The following is an 18,417-nucleotide window of genomic DNA, read 5'->3' on the forward strand; positions in this document are numbered from 1 at the left end:
GGTGGGCTAAATCACAAGCCGATCGACTAGGAAGAAAATAATCGTTAAATTTACTATGCATTCAGTGACTTAACTTCTCAGTGACACTTAACTTTTGGCTTGAAAGTACAAGAGTTCAATCAAGGTAGATGTTTATGAGAAATAGCAGTTTTGGAGGGATTGCGCGTGTGCGGTGCGTTTGACGGTTGTGGTGCGTTGTTTGCACCATTCCCCAGAGGAAAATAAACCACCAGAAAATTGCTGAACAGAAGGTTTAGTCAGCAGAACAATGGCTCTCCTTGTGACTTCTAAATTTTTGTGTATTTCTCTGCGAGAAACAACAACAACAACAATAACAACAACAACAAAAATAACAACAGCAATGGCAAATAACCAACAAAAAACCAAATTCAAATTCAAACCAATTTCTGCCCAACCTGACAACACGAACCTGTACGGCAGTGTGTTTATTTCTACGTTTCATTTTCGAATTTAACGCGGTTTTAAATATTTAGCTGTTCTTGGGATAATACTCACAGAGACAAACAAGCTCAATTTCCTCGACTTCGGCACCGCAACTAATGTTCCATTGTTTCTTGGAATCCTTAGCGATATCTGGCGGAAACAATGTACCTCCTTTCTAGTAATCGATTGGCCTGTAAACATCCCTTGACGCTCTAATACGTTTAAGATTACCGATCACGCGATTCCAGCTGTCAATCAGCTGTTGCTCCTTTCAAAACAATTCTAAGAAATGAGCTACATCGAAAACGAAATCGGAGAAGTTGCTGCAACCCACATTCTAAAATTGCTACAGCTTTACCTAGAGAGCAGCGGAAAGAAGCCGAACGACACGACTTCCATACAGCAAGCCGTAGAAAACTGGTTATGTAGCGTAGCACTGGGCTATGTGGTCAACAGTCATCAAATATGGGTATCATTTCCGAGAAGAGACTCAAAACTTATGGATAAAATCGTTTAAGAAGTGAGGCTAACAAATTCCAGTCTGCGACCAGGTTATTTTCAAACTTAAGATTGAAAGCTCAAACGTGTGTAACTCATGATAGATATCCTTTTTAATTTAACCCGTGGAAAGTAAGACAACTGTGTTATCATTTTCATAAGCAATATCAGTTTATGCTTCGCATAAATTACTTTCATCGTCAAAACACATGTCTTGACATTGTTGTCTGAGATGGCGTCGCTCGTAACAGTTTCGTCGACTAGGGAGATTTCTTCGCATCTTGACAAACTTTTTAAAGACATTTCAAGTGAACTGAGCCCCGACGAACTTAAAAAAGCCGTATCATTAATCAAAACCAATTTTAAAGGCAAATTTGAAGATCAAGATGAGCAAAATTTGTATTCATGTCTGTGTTTATTTGCTAATCAAGGCCTCGTGTCGCAGAACAAACTTACTTTGTTAGAGTTTCTAACTCCAAAAACATCCAAGAAGGAGAGAATCCAAGAAAAGATTCAACGATTCAAATCAATCCGCCAGCGAGAGACAAAGATAAAGGATGAATTGACTGGGAGAGTCAACGACCTTGAGAAAGTTATGACTAAGCTAACAACGGGAAGCTCGAGTGTTATCAATTTGTACGGACCCAGTGGCGTAGGCAAGACAACGCTTGCGATAGAAACTTTATCAAAGTGGCCAGGGAAGAAATTCAAAGTTGACTTCAGAGGAATAAATGAGATGAAGAGTGTTCACTTTCACGTTCTAAACGTATTAATGGAATCGAAGCAAACGGTCTTAGCCTACGAAGCAAATCCAGTCATTGCTCAAATGGAACAACTGAAGCGAGACAGTGAAACTGACATCCTGTTACTTCTGGACAATATTGATCAATTTGCTGGAGGAGATGGAGACGCTGCCACGGATCTGAACGACAAATTTGTGACATTTCTCCGGAGACTTCTTGGTCCTAACACCGATGGAGAAAAATCAAATTTGAAGATTTTGTTGACTTCGAGAACTACACTTAGTCACGGCGGTACTCTCAATGTTGAAAATTGCGAGGTTAAAGCTTTGAATGACGCTTTATCGAGTGCGCTCCTTGAGACCCTTGGAAATCGTTGCCTTGAGGAAGATCAAAAGGAGAAGTTGGTACAAATGTGCCATGGTAATCCCCTTATCTTAAACGGGATGGCCGCTATCTTAAGGCAGACAAATGCAGATGATAGAAAGCTCCTTGAAACCATTGAGCAAGAGATAGTGACCGAGCCTTCAGAAACGGGATTACCAGTTTCACCGAAGGCTACACAACTCAAGCAGGAGAGAGAAATATTTGACTACAAGGAAGAAGGGATCGACAAAGATCAAGAAAACTGCTTGAGAAAAATGTTTTTCTTCCTGCCGAGTGAAAGGCTGAAAGAGAGTGCCGTTTCTGTGTCGTTATTCTGTCGTTCTTTCTCCGCCGAAGCAGCTGCTAGCATTCTCGCAGTGGACCCTTCGGAGGCTGTTATACAGCTGGAGGGCTTGCGAAACAGCAAAGTGGTATCGGTTGATCCAGAGGCGAAGGTGCTTTCCTACGACATTCATCCGTTGATGCGAAAATTTCTAAGGAGCATAGCTAAAAGCAAAAATTTTATCAAAGTCTACCAGAAGGCAAGGGACCGGTTTTGCGACTTTTTCGTGTCCCAAATGAAGGATCTTTCAGTGCTTCTAGACAAAGACTACATTAACGCTTTCAACAGTTTCGATCTGAACAAACCTAACTTTGAACTTGCCTTGAACATCTCACTGAAGTCAGACCACTTGCTTATTCCAGAAGAGCATCATGAAATCGTTATGATTTGTTATCTGTTTGAGGCCATGCTTGATGAAAAACAGAAAAGAAGAATTTTCAACTCTTGGGCTGAAAAGGCGGAGGATGACGGAAAGAAGGGTAAGAACAATGTTAATAGTTTATTATTGATTGCATATCACAAATAGATAAATAAATAAATTAATAAACAAATAAATAAATAAACGAACGAACGAACGAATAGCTAGATAGATAAATAAATAAATGTATTTTCTCGTTTATTGCTCGTGCTTTCTAACATATAATGGTGGATGGATGGGTGGACGGACGGATGGACGTATAGATAGAAAACTTTATTCAACCACTCGGTAACTTTAATTAAAAAAAAAAAAAAATACAATTTCACTTTGCACTTTCGTTCTTCCCAAAAGCCGTGAACTATGATAATACTGCTAAGCTTTTGAAATATATACAAAATTATGTCAATATATTAAATGTGAATACATTAAATATCTATAAGTGAAACCAAGAAACAAGCTTACAAGTTAAATGTTGTGCTAAAAGTTGATTGAGAGATTGAGAGATTCCAATTTATGTTTGGAAGCTCCCATGAATTTTTCACATTTCATTTCTCCTGGTAACGCATTCCAGACTTTCGCTCCAGTCTAAGCAAAGCAATTCCAGGAGTAATCGGTTTTAACTACCGGTAAGGCTAGATTCCGTTTCAAGATCCTAAGATTATGAACCGATCTCCCGATATTTCTGGCAAAGATGCCTTCTAATTCTCTTGGGCCATGCCACTTATAATTTTGACCATCATGAGGGCTTTTTGTTTGTTTCATATCACTGTAAGATTGGACCAACGGAGTTTGCTTGATAATTCGCTAACAGGCATCCGGCAATCAGCACCTATGACTGCTCACCGAGCAGCACGATTTTGTAATGTTTGAAGTTTGTCATTGAGGTGGACACTGCATGATGTGGGTGGGTGAGTGGATGGATGGATGGGTGGGTGGATGGATGGATGGATGGATGGATGGATGGATGGATGGTGGACTGCTATAAAACTAATCTTAGTGTTTGTTCAAGTGAAATGACGAAAGTTTCACGGAGGTGTCTATGACCTGAACTTTAGACTACACCTACGTAACTGCAAAGAGACAGAATGTCTTTTTAATTAAGTGCGTTTTAATGGTTGTCCAAATGCAAAAGCTTTTCCGGAATTGACAGCCCTCTTTGGGTGCTACAAATAAATTATTAGTTTTACGTGAACCTTGTTCATAAGAATACACTTTTACGTTTTACTGTTATATTTTTTACCTGCAGGCTCCTTACTTCGAGCAGAATTGAGATGCCAAGAAGCTTGGCAAGTCCTTCGGCTGGAAGGATGGAGGCGAGCTTTTGAAGTACTAAAGAAGGCAGATGAGACACTGAAAACAGTACAGAAAGAAGTCAAACGTGGTGAATTCTTCAGGCTCATTCGGAGCTCTTACCTCTTTGTCCAAGGTGAGATTTACTGGAGAGCGGGAAATTTCGTTAAGGGGCTAAGGGTCTTGCATCAGTCTCTTGAGATAATGGAAGATATCCTGAAAAGCCACACAAGCATCACAAGATGCCTGAACGCCATCGGGAACTGTCACAGCAGGCTGGGCGAAGCAGATGAAGCGATAAAGTATTACACGAGAGCTTATGAAATGAGGGAGGAGCTCTCTGGTTCCATGAATCACTTCGACATGCCACTTTTCAAAGGTCAGATCGGTACAGGCTATGAAGAAAAAGGTCGGATTTGTCGGAAAGCAGGACAGGACGACGAAGCAAACAAGCAATTTCGCAAGGCCATTGAATACTATCAAGAGGCCTTACAGCTCGCCAAGGAACTCAAAATCCCGGGGATTTTAAACACCGCGCTGTACAACAGAAACATTGCCAACGCGTACGCGTGGCTGGGAGAGGACAGGGAAGCCTACCAGCCTGCAAAGAACGCGTACGAGATTAGAAAGGACATGCTAGGAAACCATCCTTGGACTGCACGGAGTGCTTTCCAAATGGCGGAAATTTGTCGACGTTTAGAGAACTATGACAAAGCGAAAGAGTTTTACGAAGAAGCCTGGAAGATTGAAAAATCTCTGGAACAAGGAAACCACAGTCAGGTTATGGTTAGGATCGTCCAGAGCTACGAGACGATGCTTGAGGGTGAAAGAAAGGCTGAATTTCAAAAAGAAACGTTTGAGTTTTACCTACGTTACTGGGACAAAGAAAGAGATATCGAGAGATTCCAGTTTTCATCCGCTAACAGGCAAATCATTGATTCAATAAACGAGCGACTTACTGAGTCGGGGGAGAGGCAGAAGCAGGAAAAATACGAAAGAGAAGCTCTTTGGTTTTATGAAGGGGCATGGAATTCCCCAGACACCAAAAAGCTACCGGATAGTCACAGAGAAGCCATTTTGCAAAGCTTGTTAAAATTTTGCAACATGCTTCACGAGAACGACCTATCCAAAAAGTACCAAGTCGAGGCAGTTAAATTTTATGAAAAACTGTGGAAAAAGAACAAGGCAGAGATGAAGCAAGAAGACAGAATACGCATCCTGACTGCACTTGAAAGCTACGCGTCTTCGCTTGGAGACAAGAAAAGGGTAGAGAAGTACTGGGCCTTGTTAAAGGTATGAAATGGTTCATTATCCTTTTAATTAGTTAAGAGTTATAGACTGATTTTCGATGGGCCTATCTCACAATGAAAATCAAACACACTGGAAACAAAATATCCCATCTCCCCCCCCCCCCCCCCCCCGGGACATGCCACTTATAAGGGTTGTCACAAAAAAAAGTTTGCGTATATGGAACTTCATGAGAGGAAATCTATCCGTAGAAGTATGTTGCATATCGGGGAGACCCTCATAACCCTTAGGCGTGGAATAAACTGCTGGAGGCTATTAGAACTGACAATGACATGACAACCCGGCATATGGCAAACTGTATGACATGTCTATAAGGGATTGTGCCTCTCATGGGTATACACAGTCACCTTTGTAAAACCAAGTTTCAATTCACACTTGAGGTGCACACTTCTCTTAGATCCTTGTTTATGGCCTTCTTAACCGTTTTCGCTCCAGCTCCGAGGCGCAACGTGCATAAATAAAAAATTGACTGACTGACTGATTGATTGATTGATTGATTACTTGCTTGCTTGCTTGCTTGATTGATTGATTGATTGATTGATTGATTGATTGATTGATTGATTAACTGACCGACCAACGGATTTACTGAATGATTTGCTTCTAAGTAACCGAATACACGAGTCTGCGCACTGGAGACAAACTTGAATAATTAAATAGCTGGAGCCTGTTTGGCCTCTGGACGCAGGCAGCGCATGCAAGATAACAATGAATCATTAAACAGTTAAAATTCTGTCTCCTTTGAAAGTACAAGATTACTTTCTGTCTGGGAATGGAAAGCCTTGTCATCAAAATATTCACCTTAGGCCTGTCTAATTTTGATAGGTGAGGACTCCACCAGGCTTAAACAGACGTTTGCATGATAAATTTTCTCTGTTTTAATATCTCTTTTTTATGCATTTAGGAAGCCAAGCAGAGTGGATCACTGGAGAGCTCCTTGTCATTCCTTCCTCCATCCGGATCAGCAGGTATTCTATATCAGCCTTTTACGAGTTCAGTAGTACTTACTGTGACAAATGTCCGTTAATCAGCGCTGATGTGAATATTGCTTGATTGAGATTGAAAAAGTGTGAAAACAGGTCCCAGATGAGACACTTTTAAGCTCATGAACAGCTGTCATTCGCTTTGAAAGCAAAGAAAATGGCTTTGACAGAAATTCGGTACACATGGCTCAAGTTAACCTGCCCGCAAAAATCGCCAACTTTGATACGAAAACCAGTCTAAATTTGAAAGTGTCAATAAAGGGTCTGATTAAACCATCAGGTTAAAAAAAAGAAGACATTTCTTCTGCGTTGACAGTACAGTAGAGAGGAATTGTTTTGTTCGAAGATCGTTTCTCACCTTAGAAATTACTTCCCAAGAACCAAATTATAGTCCCTCGTAACCTTTAAAATGCCCATACGTAGTGCGGTTAGATAGCGAAAGAGAGAGTAACGCGAAAAATCGCTATCACTACCCCTTTCGTTATTGACTGAGACGTTTTTGACTGACTACACGCCATCATTATAGCTTAATTCTGTGGTGTTCTGTAGCTCATTCGCATTTAGAGAACTACAAGAAACTGAAAATGGGCGGGCCATCAGGAATTTTTTAGTTGGTTTGTCACGTCTCTAGATTAATAGCCTGAATCCAGCGTAAAATATGCACAAATCTGCTATTTACAACCGCACGTGAATCTTAATTGTCCTCATTACGTCATGTACTTCATTCATGAAACTACCCAGTTAAGTGATAGCTTAATTGCCTTTCCAATTTTTGGTTAATTGGCAGTATTACTTAACATGTTTAATAAATGAATTTTCCTTTCGTTGATTAAATCAGCTGAACAGCTATCTAGCGAAGACGATTTCGATTCTGATAAAGACGTCGAGGACCGCGAAAATGACAGCGACACTGATGACGACGATATTACTAATATCGACGAAGATATCACAAAGAAGCAGGTGCCACAGTATGAATTTGAAGAGCAAGAGCTAGAGGAGCCAGAGAATCCGGAGGAACAAGAACCAGACAAGAAAAAGATACGCGAGTAAGTAACAGTTATAAATTGAAGGAAAACTTCGTTTCAAAGAGAATCGTGGCTTAATTAAAAATAGTTTTGTTTTAAGCCTTAAGTTGGTCTTTTTGTAGTTTGAAGTTATGTTTGAAATCGTGTTGTTAGTATTGCTTTATATCTAACTCATTTTAGCTTAAGTATTTAAGATAGTGCGCGTTTTCCCGTTTTCACTTAACCTCAGCGCGTGTCTTTCCTTTCAAAATTCTTCACTAAACCAGCTAGAGCGTTTTTATATATCGCAATATCAACAACGGCGCCCTATGAGTTGGCCTTAATTCGGCTGCCAAATAAAAATTATATACTTAATACTAACTCCGGGTGCAGGTGACGAGAAAACCATCTATCTCTACATAAACATCAACCGACTCGGGAAACTGGGCAGCAGTGAAACTAAGCAATGCCAAGATCTGACCAAAAAATGAAAAATATGCAGTGAGGTAAAACACCAAATCCATTTTCTTGTGAAAATTGCTGGACTTGCTGGATTTAAATTAATTGTGATGGTAGTCACTGTTGATCTTAACCAAAAGCATTCGCGCTTTCGCCAATTAGCATACCAAACATAGCAGCGTGGATGTAATAAATTTTTAACACTGCAGTTACACATTTAATAACAATGAAATTTTTCAGATACAGAGTACCTGACGAAAGTGATACCTGGAACCTTCAGGAAGCTGCTGCATTGGTTACATTTTGTCCAGGAGCCATAACAAAACCCTTGCTGATTACTTGTTCGTTATGGAATCCCAGGGCCCTATCTCCACCTCTTGGTAGTAATGAGGTCTTGGTAAGCAACGTGATTGAACTGTCACATGACGGTCCACCTGTCCTGGAACTCAGTGGAGATTCCCAAGGAAGCGTTACTGTTGCCATGATGCACAGTGCCTCTAATTTCAGGGGGTATGAAGTTGTTATCAAGCAGTTGGTTGACCCAGAAAACAATGAGTGGATAGATTTGGTGACCAACACCTTTTGGCATACATCAGGTATTGCATTAGAACAAACGTTAGGTAAATTGGTATGGTCAAAAAAACTAAAATTGAGGAACACCTTGGACAGCTAAAGATTTGAACTGAGAGCATAAATGAAATGTACTTGTATAATAATCTATATTTGAATAGTCTCATTACTCTCTCATCCATTTGAATTGTTTTACCTTGGGATTTTATTCTCAAAAGTGACGTGACGGTTAGTTACATATTGATAGTTCAGTTGCTAGAGCCTTGCACTGGTATCGCAAGGTCACGGGTTCGGATCTTGTTCAAACCTGAATATTATTTCTGGTGATATTTTCGCAGTTTCTCAATCTTCAGTTTCGCAGCTGAACTAAATTATCTTTCACATGTTTACTTCCATAATAACACGTAGTGTAGTGGACCACTCGAACGTCCTGCGTAACAGGTTTTAACACAGTTGCCAAGCTGCAACGTTTCACTCTAGCTTCAATCTCTCTTTGACCTTTGTGCATACATTTACATAGACATTATGGCAAAGATGAAGAAAATCTATTTTTTTTTTTTTTTTTTTTTTTTTCATTTTCTGTAAATGAATAGTTACTATTGTTTGGACAATCAGTTTAAAATGCTCGCTCTAAAACACCTCATAAAGGCCAGGAGATCCTATATCTACTAATATGATTATAGAATATAGTTACAATATAATAATGTGATATAAAAGTAATTATAATTATAATATACTTGTGTTGCAGCTAAATCTACCGTTCCCAACTGGCTTTTCCCATTTGCTGAGGCTGCATGCTCAATAACGCGTTATTCCTCTTTTGCCGCAATCTGGCGCCTCAAATCTTTCATTTTCCGGAAGCCCAAGACTGTCACTCCTGAATTTACTTGTACCGTGCCAGACTATCCAGATGTCAGTGTTTCAATCCCTTGGAATTCTGTGCCTGCCAAAGAAGACTTCTGTTTGACACTTAAGGTACACATATTTATAGCAACAATATATGGCCTCATTTTTTTGGCAATTTAGTATATACCGATCGAACAAAGTAGTGTCTGTGCATTCAAACACACACTTCAACTCCGATAATCGTGAGTGATCTTTGGTTTTTATCTGCCTTGCTGGAGAACAACCTATTCACAGGGACGTCCAAACCTGAGAAAAATTCAAGCTTAGCTGAATGAAGTCGCCCTGTTGGGATACCCCAGTGACTAGTTTGGTTGTATCTTGCGTGCGGTTATTAGTTCAGTGGTTATTCAACTCGCTAGTTCATTATGTCTTTTCAAATAGAGCCCTAGAGCTATTGCCTAAGTATCACTGAAAGGAGCCTAAAACGTAGAAGTATTCTCACGTCAGATAATCTCAATTATCAAATCTCGGTTACAAGCCATTGCATTTTAAATGACTCAAAACAGCATACGTGGGTTTTTTTCTTCCGCGGAAGGACAATGAAACATGGCCAATGCCATTCAAAAAACTACAAAGTGTCACTGAATGTCACCATTTACTATGATACGTAGAGTTTCATCCAAAAGATTTAACTAAAAGAGCTTATAAATCTTCAAAAAAGCGACTGAATTAAGGAGAAGGCAGCAAATTCCGCGGGAAATTCCAAAACCGAAAGCGAAAACAAATTTTTGGCTAGAAAGATAAGTTAATTAAACCGCAGTCAAACAAGCATTGAGCACGAATTTTTAATGATTTCGTTTTGCTTCTGGTCTCAAGGTCCAAGAACTCCCAAGCGTCGGTCCTAACAGAGAAGGAATGTCGGTTGGTCCAGTCCTTCACATATCATCTTCTCACAATGTTGAACTTTTGGAACCAGCAAAAATCACGATCCCTCTTACATTCTTTCAAGGTAGGGGGGATTTGGAAAACCTACTTCTTGGTCAGTGGAGGATATTGCACAATTCAAGAGAACAATTACAAGAATGGACTGAAAGTACGGATCAGCTGGTGATGCCGCCAGTTCTTCGGGATGGGATAGTGACATTCCAAGTCAAGCATTTCTGTCGGTAAGTAAAGGGCTGTTTCTTTCTCTGTAATCTGTCTTGAAGTACAAGAAACTTAAATTGCCTTGAGTTGTACATTTTATTCGTGTCTGTTTAAAAGGGTAAAATAATAGTTTGCTGCTAAGGTAAAAGAGCATCAAATAAGCAATAATAAAGTCAAAGGAGGGAGACGAACTGACAACGACGAAATTAAAAATAAGCTTAAGCTTTAAGCCCTGGTTAAACGGACCCGCAAGTAGTCGCAAGTAGCCACAAGTTGAACTTGCGTAGAGAGTTGCGTTGGGTGGCCAAACGGACTCGCAAGTTTCCTCGCAAGTACACGCAGGTCGTAAAAAACCCATTTCAAGGCAGACATATCCTGTATTTCATTGGCTAATAATAGGTTAATGGACGTCACTCAACTTGCGTTGACTTGGGTTGGGTGGCCAAACGGTGAAAAACTTGCGTCGACTTGCGTGCAAATTTGATCTCGACCAAAGTGAGCACAAGCCATCGCAATTCAACGCAAGTGCACGCAAGGCATGGCCAAACGGAGTTGCAAGTAGACACAAGTTGAAAACTTGGGTCTACTTGCGACTCCGTTTGGCCAGGGCTTTAGGTTGGAATGAGAAAGCTGTTCCTTTCTTTGCCAACAACATATAGGCCCCCAGATTATACACTCGAGTCGAACCGACCCACTGTTGGTCGGATGTATTGTGTATGGTTGGAGGTAAAACCTTCGCATGTATTTTCTGGACGTCCTGTAGGATACGTACTTCTAATATGTTTATTCACTAGATGTTCATGGGACATTGGGTTGTCTGAGAAAACTTGAAATTCATAAATAACAAAACCTTTCCGGTAACAAGTTGGCTCTGCATTAAATGACCTCACGCCCGGGTTTGTCTAGAATAGCCATATAATCAGAGAGCTGTAATAAAACATTTCGCTTAAGCTTAAGGAAAGGTAAATTTTCAGTCTCCTTGCTGGATTGACCTCCTATAATGTGCATGATTATGTACTATTTTTCTCAGGATTTGGCCATGTTGGTTAAAGATTAAGAAGCCCTTTAGCAGCGTATGGCAATTTGTTGGTGACTTACTCAAAAGAGCCATGGGACAACAAGCAGGGTTTTTAGCATGCCTGTGCGATGATGTGAGACCCACCAACTATCTGCTGACTCTGAGCTGTTTCCCAATTCACTTGAAATATCAAGTGAATAGCCATATATCGTCAACATACCTTGTGAATTTTCAAGGGGAGGGATCATCAGAGGAGCCGCTTTGTACCAAAGATCAGGCGTTCGTATCCTTTTCTGAGGCATTTTCGCTTCAGCAGAGTGGAAACACAGAAGACCTTTACTTGCTGTAGGTGACTGTTATTACCTATGTTTAATCTTGGTGGTATAATATAGCGCTTCTCGCATTATCTTTCTATCCTTTAGACGCCCTACCACCAATTCATGGTAGGCCTCTTCTTGTAGCTAATACAAGAGAGATGGTAAGTGCAGTAATACTCAGGAGCGAATATAGCTCTCGGCATTTCTGTGGCAAAATTCCTAACCAGTAAAGGAAAGGCTTTTGTAGAGGACCGTTTACGGTCCTGCGACTGTTCGAATATGCCTTTCTGGCAAGTAAATTTTCTTGTTAATGATTGATTGGACAGCCTTGAAGCTTACTTTCATAGCCACCGGAAAAGTGCATGTGAAGCGAAAAATATTTTACTTAGTTGTAAAATTTACCAGTTGAAATGTTTGAAACTTTTAGAGTGAAAATTGACGATTTTTCACGCCCTCAAAGTTGTGCCATTTTCCCCTATTATGGCGTTCACAAATTAGAACAAGCAAACACAAGCAATTTGGAGTTGCAATCCTAGGAGGAGAAAATTCAGAGAAGAACAAATTGACGTAGAACTCACCTAACAGTGAACTGTGGGTGTTACCGAAACAGGCATAAGTTAAACTGCCAGTTATTTGTTTTCTACCATTGAAAACTACCTTCGCACAATAAGAACCGTGTTCGTAATTAAAACAGTCTATTGGCAACAAAATGACGTCACTCCACAGTATTTTACACTTAACTCGACCCATTCCTCTGACTTTGTTAGCGGCTAAATGCACTATTTTGATAGCTTGCGAAATGATCAATTTCCACCCTAAAAGTCTCAAACTTGTTATCGTGTAGTTTAATTGATACATTTTATAAATATTAAATATTTAAAGATAATTTTCACTTCATAGGCCCTTTTAAGGAAAATCATCAGTGAGTAAAAATAATTGAACTCCTCACAGCTGTAGTGGTGGTCAAACGTTTTTGTAGGCTAACAGGTTCTTTGTTGTTTTCTTTCTTCGTTTAAGGTTTCTTGGAAATGCACCATTTGAGAAAAGTTGGCCTGTTACCATTCGTGACCCTGGTAATCTGCAAGTAGACTTCTTCAAATCGCAGGACAGCCAGGACAGAAGGCGAAGCCTATGTACACTGTTCATTATTCCAAGATCTCCAGTACAGGTCCTTTTTGTCCTTTCTTATTCGACTTCATGTATTCATGTTATCCACTAAATTCAACAAAAAGGCTGAATTATGTGCAATGTTTTTGTTGTTGTTGTCGAACTGGTATTTGGCATGGCTATGCGAACTACAAGGTAATGCAACCATTACAAGCAGCACCACTTCTTCTTGTTTGGTACCTAGTATTTTGAAGCCTTCTTGCTGCTGATCTTTCTTTTGTTGTATTTCCCTCAATAGGCGCCCCCGATGGAGTTCCCTCACGTTCCTGTCAGGGATGAAGTACTGTTAGATAGTCCAGCTGGTCTTGAACAGAGAAATGGTAAAACCTAACTTGATAGAGTAACATAAATTTTAATAGCAGGTAATCTTTGAAATTCTGATTCGGGATGCTTATAGTTCGACGCCTAACTGAAAGAAAATATATTCTAAACCTCACTAATAATTCGTCAAGTTTAAGCTAAGAAAACGGATACCCGTGAAGGTGTTTGCATATCTCATCTTAATAATGATTTTATTTCATTTCGACTGAGAAGATACTTGGAACACTCGAGATAGTGTTTCCATGAAATAATGAAATATCCGAAACTGAAAATAGACGCTCTAAGAGCATTAAGTCTGGCTTCGTGTCGCAATATCAAATCATACTTTACAAGTAAGTTTATTCAACACAATAAAAGCAATTAAAAAATTTTGAAAAAACCCGGATATTCCGAGGAGAGAGTTAAGCTTAGATATTTTCTATTCAAGTTGCTTCGTTGAGTATCCTCTCTTTCCAATTGCACGTTATTTACCTCATCTTCGAAGTTCTGCTTACTACGATTCTTGATTATTTTTCTCAACTTCTGAGTTGTTCGTCTCGGCATCGTCTCTAGTCAGCAGACTATCATCATAGCATTTTGCTAGTGTTTTCGTAGTTTGAATTCAGTCGTGTATTGCTCATTTGCTATCTCGTGAGAGCGAAGCATGAACTTAGCTTATTTGCCGGCTTTCAATCGATATAATTCGTTGGCCGACCCGTTCAGAAAACGATCGACACCTTCTTCGATTCTTTCCAAAACTTTCTTTACAAAACACAGCATTCCGCAGAAAGTTAAGTTGTTAACGAAGAGCAAGCACATGACAAACGAAGCAGCCGCATTCTCATCATCAATTTCTACGCTCTACGTTAGGAACGCCTTGGACCATGATGCCACATTTGGCGACCATATACTATTCATTTCTGGAGCTCTAGGGTGTAAATTAGAAATTATCTTGGCGCTAGCTCTGTCAGTCCTTTAAAGTTTTCCTGAGAAAAATTAAACAGGAAACTACAACCGAAAGTCTAGGGCCTGAGATGGAATTACACAGCAAGTTTTATTACTGTGCAAATTCGACTTTTATAGGTTAGTATCGCTTACTCATACAAATTAGGGTCTGGCAGGGAATTTGAAAGTCCACAGTTTGAGTGTCATTATGAAAAGTTGGTTCACATGTGCGAGATACTTTTCCCTACAGCTTTTATCTTCACGTTGGACTATAATAATAATTAATTTCTCTTTTCTATTTTAGAGTCTTCTGTAAAGCGAAGGACAGAACCTCCACGTATCAGCCCCAAGCGTATCAAACTCACCACACAGCATCTTGGAGGTAATGTTTCGAACAATGAGAACTTAACTAAAGAACCATGTTCTTTCACACTTTGAGCGGCAGCAACAGCTTTATTCTCAGCAGCAACTATCTCAGCCAAACTGATATCTCTACTGCCCTCGACCCTTTATTAATTAAGAAATAGAAAACATGTACCGTGTTTATATCGAGTTATAGAAACACGAGTGGAAGTTTGGGAGAACGAGAAATGCTGTGGGAACACGAGCCGCAGGCGAGTGTCTCCACAGCTTTTTCGAGTTCTCCCAAACTTTCACGAGTGTTTCTATAACTCGATAGAAACACGGGGAACATGTTTTCTACTTCTTTTAGAAAACACCGCGGCGAAAAAAAAGGAAAACAACTTGTTAACTTTGATTATCAAAATGTAAATTCTCTTTGCCTGGGCAATCATATCGTCGAAAGCTCGAGCTAGTTCTGTGTTTCCATCGAGTTATAGAAACGCGATTTTTAACCAATCAGCGCACGTATTTTCTTAGTACTGTTTTGTAACTGCCTGTACAAATCAGACGGACTAAAAATGTAAGCTAGAATTATATTGTGTTCTTTCAGTTGTTGTTAAAGATGGCGCACCAGAAAAAGAAGACCTTGAAAGACTGGCGTTGAAAATCGTCGAGGAATGGAAGGAGCTTGGGCGACGGTTATTAGATAATAATGAAGCAGAGCTGTATGCTATTGATGAAGAGAATAAGAAGCTGTCTGAAAAGGCTTACAAAATGTTGTTGAAATGGAAAGCAGCTAAAGGCTCAGATGCAACTTTCCAAGTCTTGTATGACGCCTTGTGCCATCATTTAGTAAATCGTCGAGATTTAGCGGAAAAATACTGCTTGGTCAATCATCACTAACGTGGCGTGGCGTGGCCTCTCACCCTCGGAAGTAAAAGGAGGGATGCCACCCAAATCCCCCCTTCCCCCCCCCCCCCCCCACCATCCCCCCTCCTGCCCTACGAGGTTTTCTTAAAGTTTTGAAAAGTCGATTCACTCTAAAGAGCTGAAACTTTCAGTAGCTTTTCATTCATCTTCCGCAGAAATTTTGATATGTCGATTGTGTGTCCGTGATTTTTGACGTTGCCATGGCAACCAAAATTTTTTAGTAAAGCTGGCCAAAAATCAACTTTTTTACATAATTCCCGATTTTTTCCACTTTTCTTCATAAAATTACAGAACTTCGTAAATGTCTACATTCCACAAACATTCAGGCCTGATGGCGGGTCATATAACGTAACTAACATCATATGACGTCATAATCAACAAAAATGGTGTCATCTTGTAGGGCAAGCTCAGGGCTATCCATGTAAATTTATTTCGGTGTGCCTTAACATAATTAAAACCCAGAGGAGGGATTCAATCCACCCTCACGGTGTGGCTATGAGTTTGCTTGTGCGTCGGAGTGTGAAAAAAGTAGTTAGTTCTCCTCTTGGGGAACGCTGTAAGAATTTAAGTTATTTGTTTCATTTTAATGTAGTTGGCGTGTTTCTTATTGTATATTTTTGTTTTTATATTATATTATTTGTATCTATTTTTGTGAGGGTCAAAGATTTTGTGGACCGGATTTTTGAAGTTTTGAAAAGCTGTTAGGCATACTGAAAGTGCTTTAAGTTACTACCATATGTCTTTTAATCCCGGCTTTTCAAAATATCCGATGAAAATCAGCCAGAATAAGCTTTCAGTTTTCTTTTTATAAATCTCTTCAGTTAATTGTAGGTAGAGCTAAGTTAAGATGTTCATTAGTTGATGAGAACTAACATAGATAAAGAAGTAGTTATAGACAGAGAAAATTAAAACTGATACAATTTATTCCTCAATTTTATCACAGTCACATCGTTTCTTTTGTCATTTGAATGTGCTTAGGCTTCTCCTTATTGCTTATACTTCCATTGTTTGTAAAAACCACCCACTCAATCGATCCAACTTACAATATATTATTCCCTTACGTTCGCCATATTGCAAAGACTGAGATAAACATCAGTGCTCTTTTACCCTCGGGCAAAAACAAATATATGCGCCTTTCGTTTTGATATGGAATTGAAGTGAGTTCACGTCCTTCTAAACGTGTGAAATGTTTGTCCTATTTTGCTTCATGTTCTCGTGGATATTCAATAGTCCAAACCAAGTAAACAGAATTGCATAATGTTGAATCTAGACTTTGCGGTCTGAGCCTCAAGGCTAGCCTGTTTGCACCTTCACAGCGGTAAAACGCAACAATCCAATAACTTTTAATTAAATTCTCTACCCACGTGAGGCATTCAAAGCTCAAATTTTGCGTAAACTTTTGACTTGAAAGTGGAGGAGTTCAGTAAAGAAGATGCATTCTCGTCGTCAGTGCTAATTTTTTGACGTCACCAAAAGAAACAGAGGCTCCGTGGACCAGAATAACTTAGGCGTTTCTGGCGGGAAATGCTCGCGTATCGTGCGTTTGACGGTTGAAGCAGTTCTCGAGGAAAGTTAGGGAACTTAAACAAACCACAACGGCAACGGCAACAGGGAAATTGCTAAAGAAAGGGTTTAATGAGCATTTCAGGGTCTCTAAACGTGAGTTCTAAATCTTGGTAAATTTTTCAGTGTCGTTCTGCAAAACAACAACTGGAAATATATGATCTTTCATATATTCACTAGAAACGACGCGAACGACATCGATAAGTTTTTTTAAGTTTCTTTTTATATATTTATATATTTATTTGCTTTTGGGATAACTCTAATTTGCGAGCAGGCTCACGTTGGAGCACAAGCGCGCGCGGCGTAGCCGCAAGCGCTTAATCAAGAAAGGGACTTTCTTGGCGCCTCTTCACCATGCAGACTCCTTCCCGCCGGATCGCTTTGCTCTTCGACGCTCGCGCGTGTGACTCAAAGGTGAGCCTGCTCGCAGGCTAGGATAACTCGAATAATAAAAGAAAATTCTGGATGAATCCGTCGGTTGTCGCGACGAGATTTGTAGAAATGTATCGTTGTTTTACATGACCTTGCGCGCGATCGGCGTCAGTTCGTGGTTTCTTGGAATTATCAGCGACATCCGGCGGAAACAGGCGGAAACAATGCCTCTTCTTGGAATTGTTTGTTACATGGTTGGCAACATCGCGTGACGCTATCATAAGTACAAGGATTCCACCTACAAAAAAACCTGTCAATCAGATGTGCCTCGTTTGGGGACAATTCTAAGAAATTGACCACATTGAAAACAACACCAGCTTTTTCGAACCAAGCTGACAGCGGGAAAAAAAAATTGACCCTCGAACTCTGTTTATTTGCCCTCCTTTACCTCACGAAGGAGGCGATTTGCTGGTTAACCATGATGACTCTCGAGAAGTCTACGACTTTTCGCAGCATTCTGGAGACACGCACAGAATTCAGTGCATGTGTTCAAAGCGGCAGGCCAAAAAATTGCTCTCTAAGGTTGGATTTCTTTCATAACTGGCGTAAGTCATCACCAAGGGTCTTCAGCACCCCCCCCCCCCACACAGTCCCCCTCCCCCCACCACGTGAATGCCAAAATATTCTAGAGTATTCTAGACTCGAATATGTGATTGTGACGCAATAGAATCCTAGAGTATTAGAACATGAACAAGTTTCATACTTCACATGTGTCTCGTGTTTCAGTCGAACACCACGGAACACTTGAAGTGTGCCATTTAGAATACCTTAAAACCCCACGTATGCGTCAGTATTAGAACATGAACACGTTTCAAACTTCACATGAGTCTCGTGTTCCAGTCACACGCTTCGGAACACTAGCGTGTTGTCTGACTGAACTACGCGGTGGTGTGTATTACTTGCATAAAACCCTTTCTTGACGACGCAAGACATCTTTGGCTGTGAAAAATGTGACGTAACTTTCGTATTCATAGCGTGCGATTCTCGAAAA

The 18,417-nt window shown here is 40.1% G+C and overlaps 1 protein-coding gene across 1 annotated transcript; it reads left to right on the forward strand.

Annotated features, from left to right (window-relative positions):
* The first annotated feature begins 723 nt into the window (after positions 1-723).
* LOC110041577 (uncharacterized) lies at positions 724-16,363 on the forward strand. The gene is made up of 12 exons (XM_020746885.2): positions 724-2,870; positions 4,056-5,392; positions 6,309-6,372; positions 7,226-7,433; positions 8,091-8,446; positions 9,169-9,395; positions 10,143-10,432; positions 11,443-11,775; positions 12,765-12,915; positions 13,153-13,234; positions 14,464-14,541; positions 15,112-16,363. Exons 1-12 carry the CDS (start codon positions 1,175-1,177, stop codon positions 15,402-15,404), a joined length of 5,115 nt encoding a protein of 1,704 aa, XP_020602544.2. The 5' UTR covers positions 724-1,174; the 3' UTR covers positions 15,405-16,363.
* The last annotated feature ends 2,054 nt before the right edge of the window (positions 16,364-18,417 follow it).

Source organism: Orbicella faveolata, unplaced genomic scaffold, assembly GCF_042242905.1.
Source record: "Orbicella faveolata isolate gen_17 unplaced genomic scaffold, um_ofav_v1 contig_34, whole genome shotgun sequence".
In the NCBI taxonomy this organism is placed as follows: Eukaryota; Metazoa; Cnidaria; class Anthozoa; order Scleractinia; family Merulinidae; genus Orbicella; species Orbicella faveolata.

What these genes read in the sequence shown, in the direction of transcription:
- LOC110041577 (XM_020746885.2), top strand. Translation starts at nt 1,175, where the DNA reads ATGGCGTCGCTCGTAACAGTTTCGTCGACTAGGGAGATTTCTTCGCAT. An exon ending in AGTACTGGGCCTTGTTAAAG is followed by an intron (nt 5,393 to 6,308) that starts GTATGAAATGGT and finishes TTATGCATTTAG; the next exon opens with GAAGCCAAGCAGAGTGGATC. An exon ending in CACCTTTTGGCATACATCAG is followed by an intron (nt 8,447 to 9,168) that starts GTATTGCATTAG and finishes CTTGTGTTGCAG; the next exon opens with CTAAATCTACCGTTCCCAAC.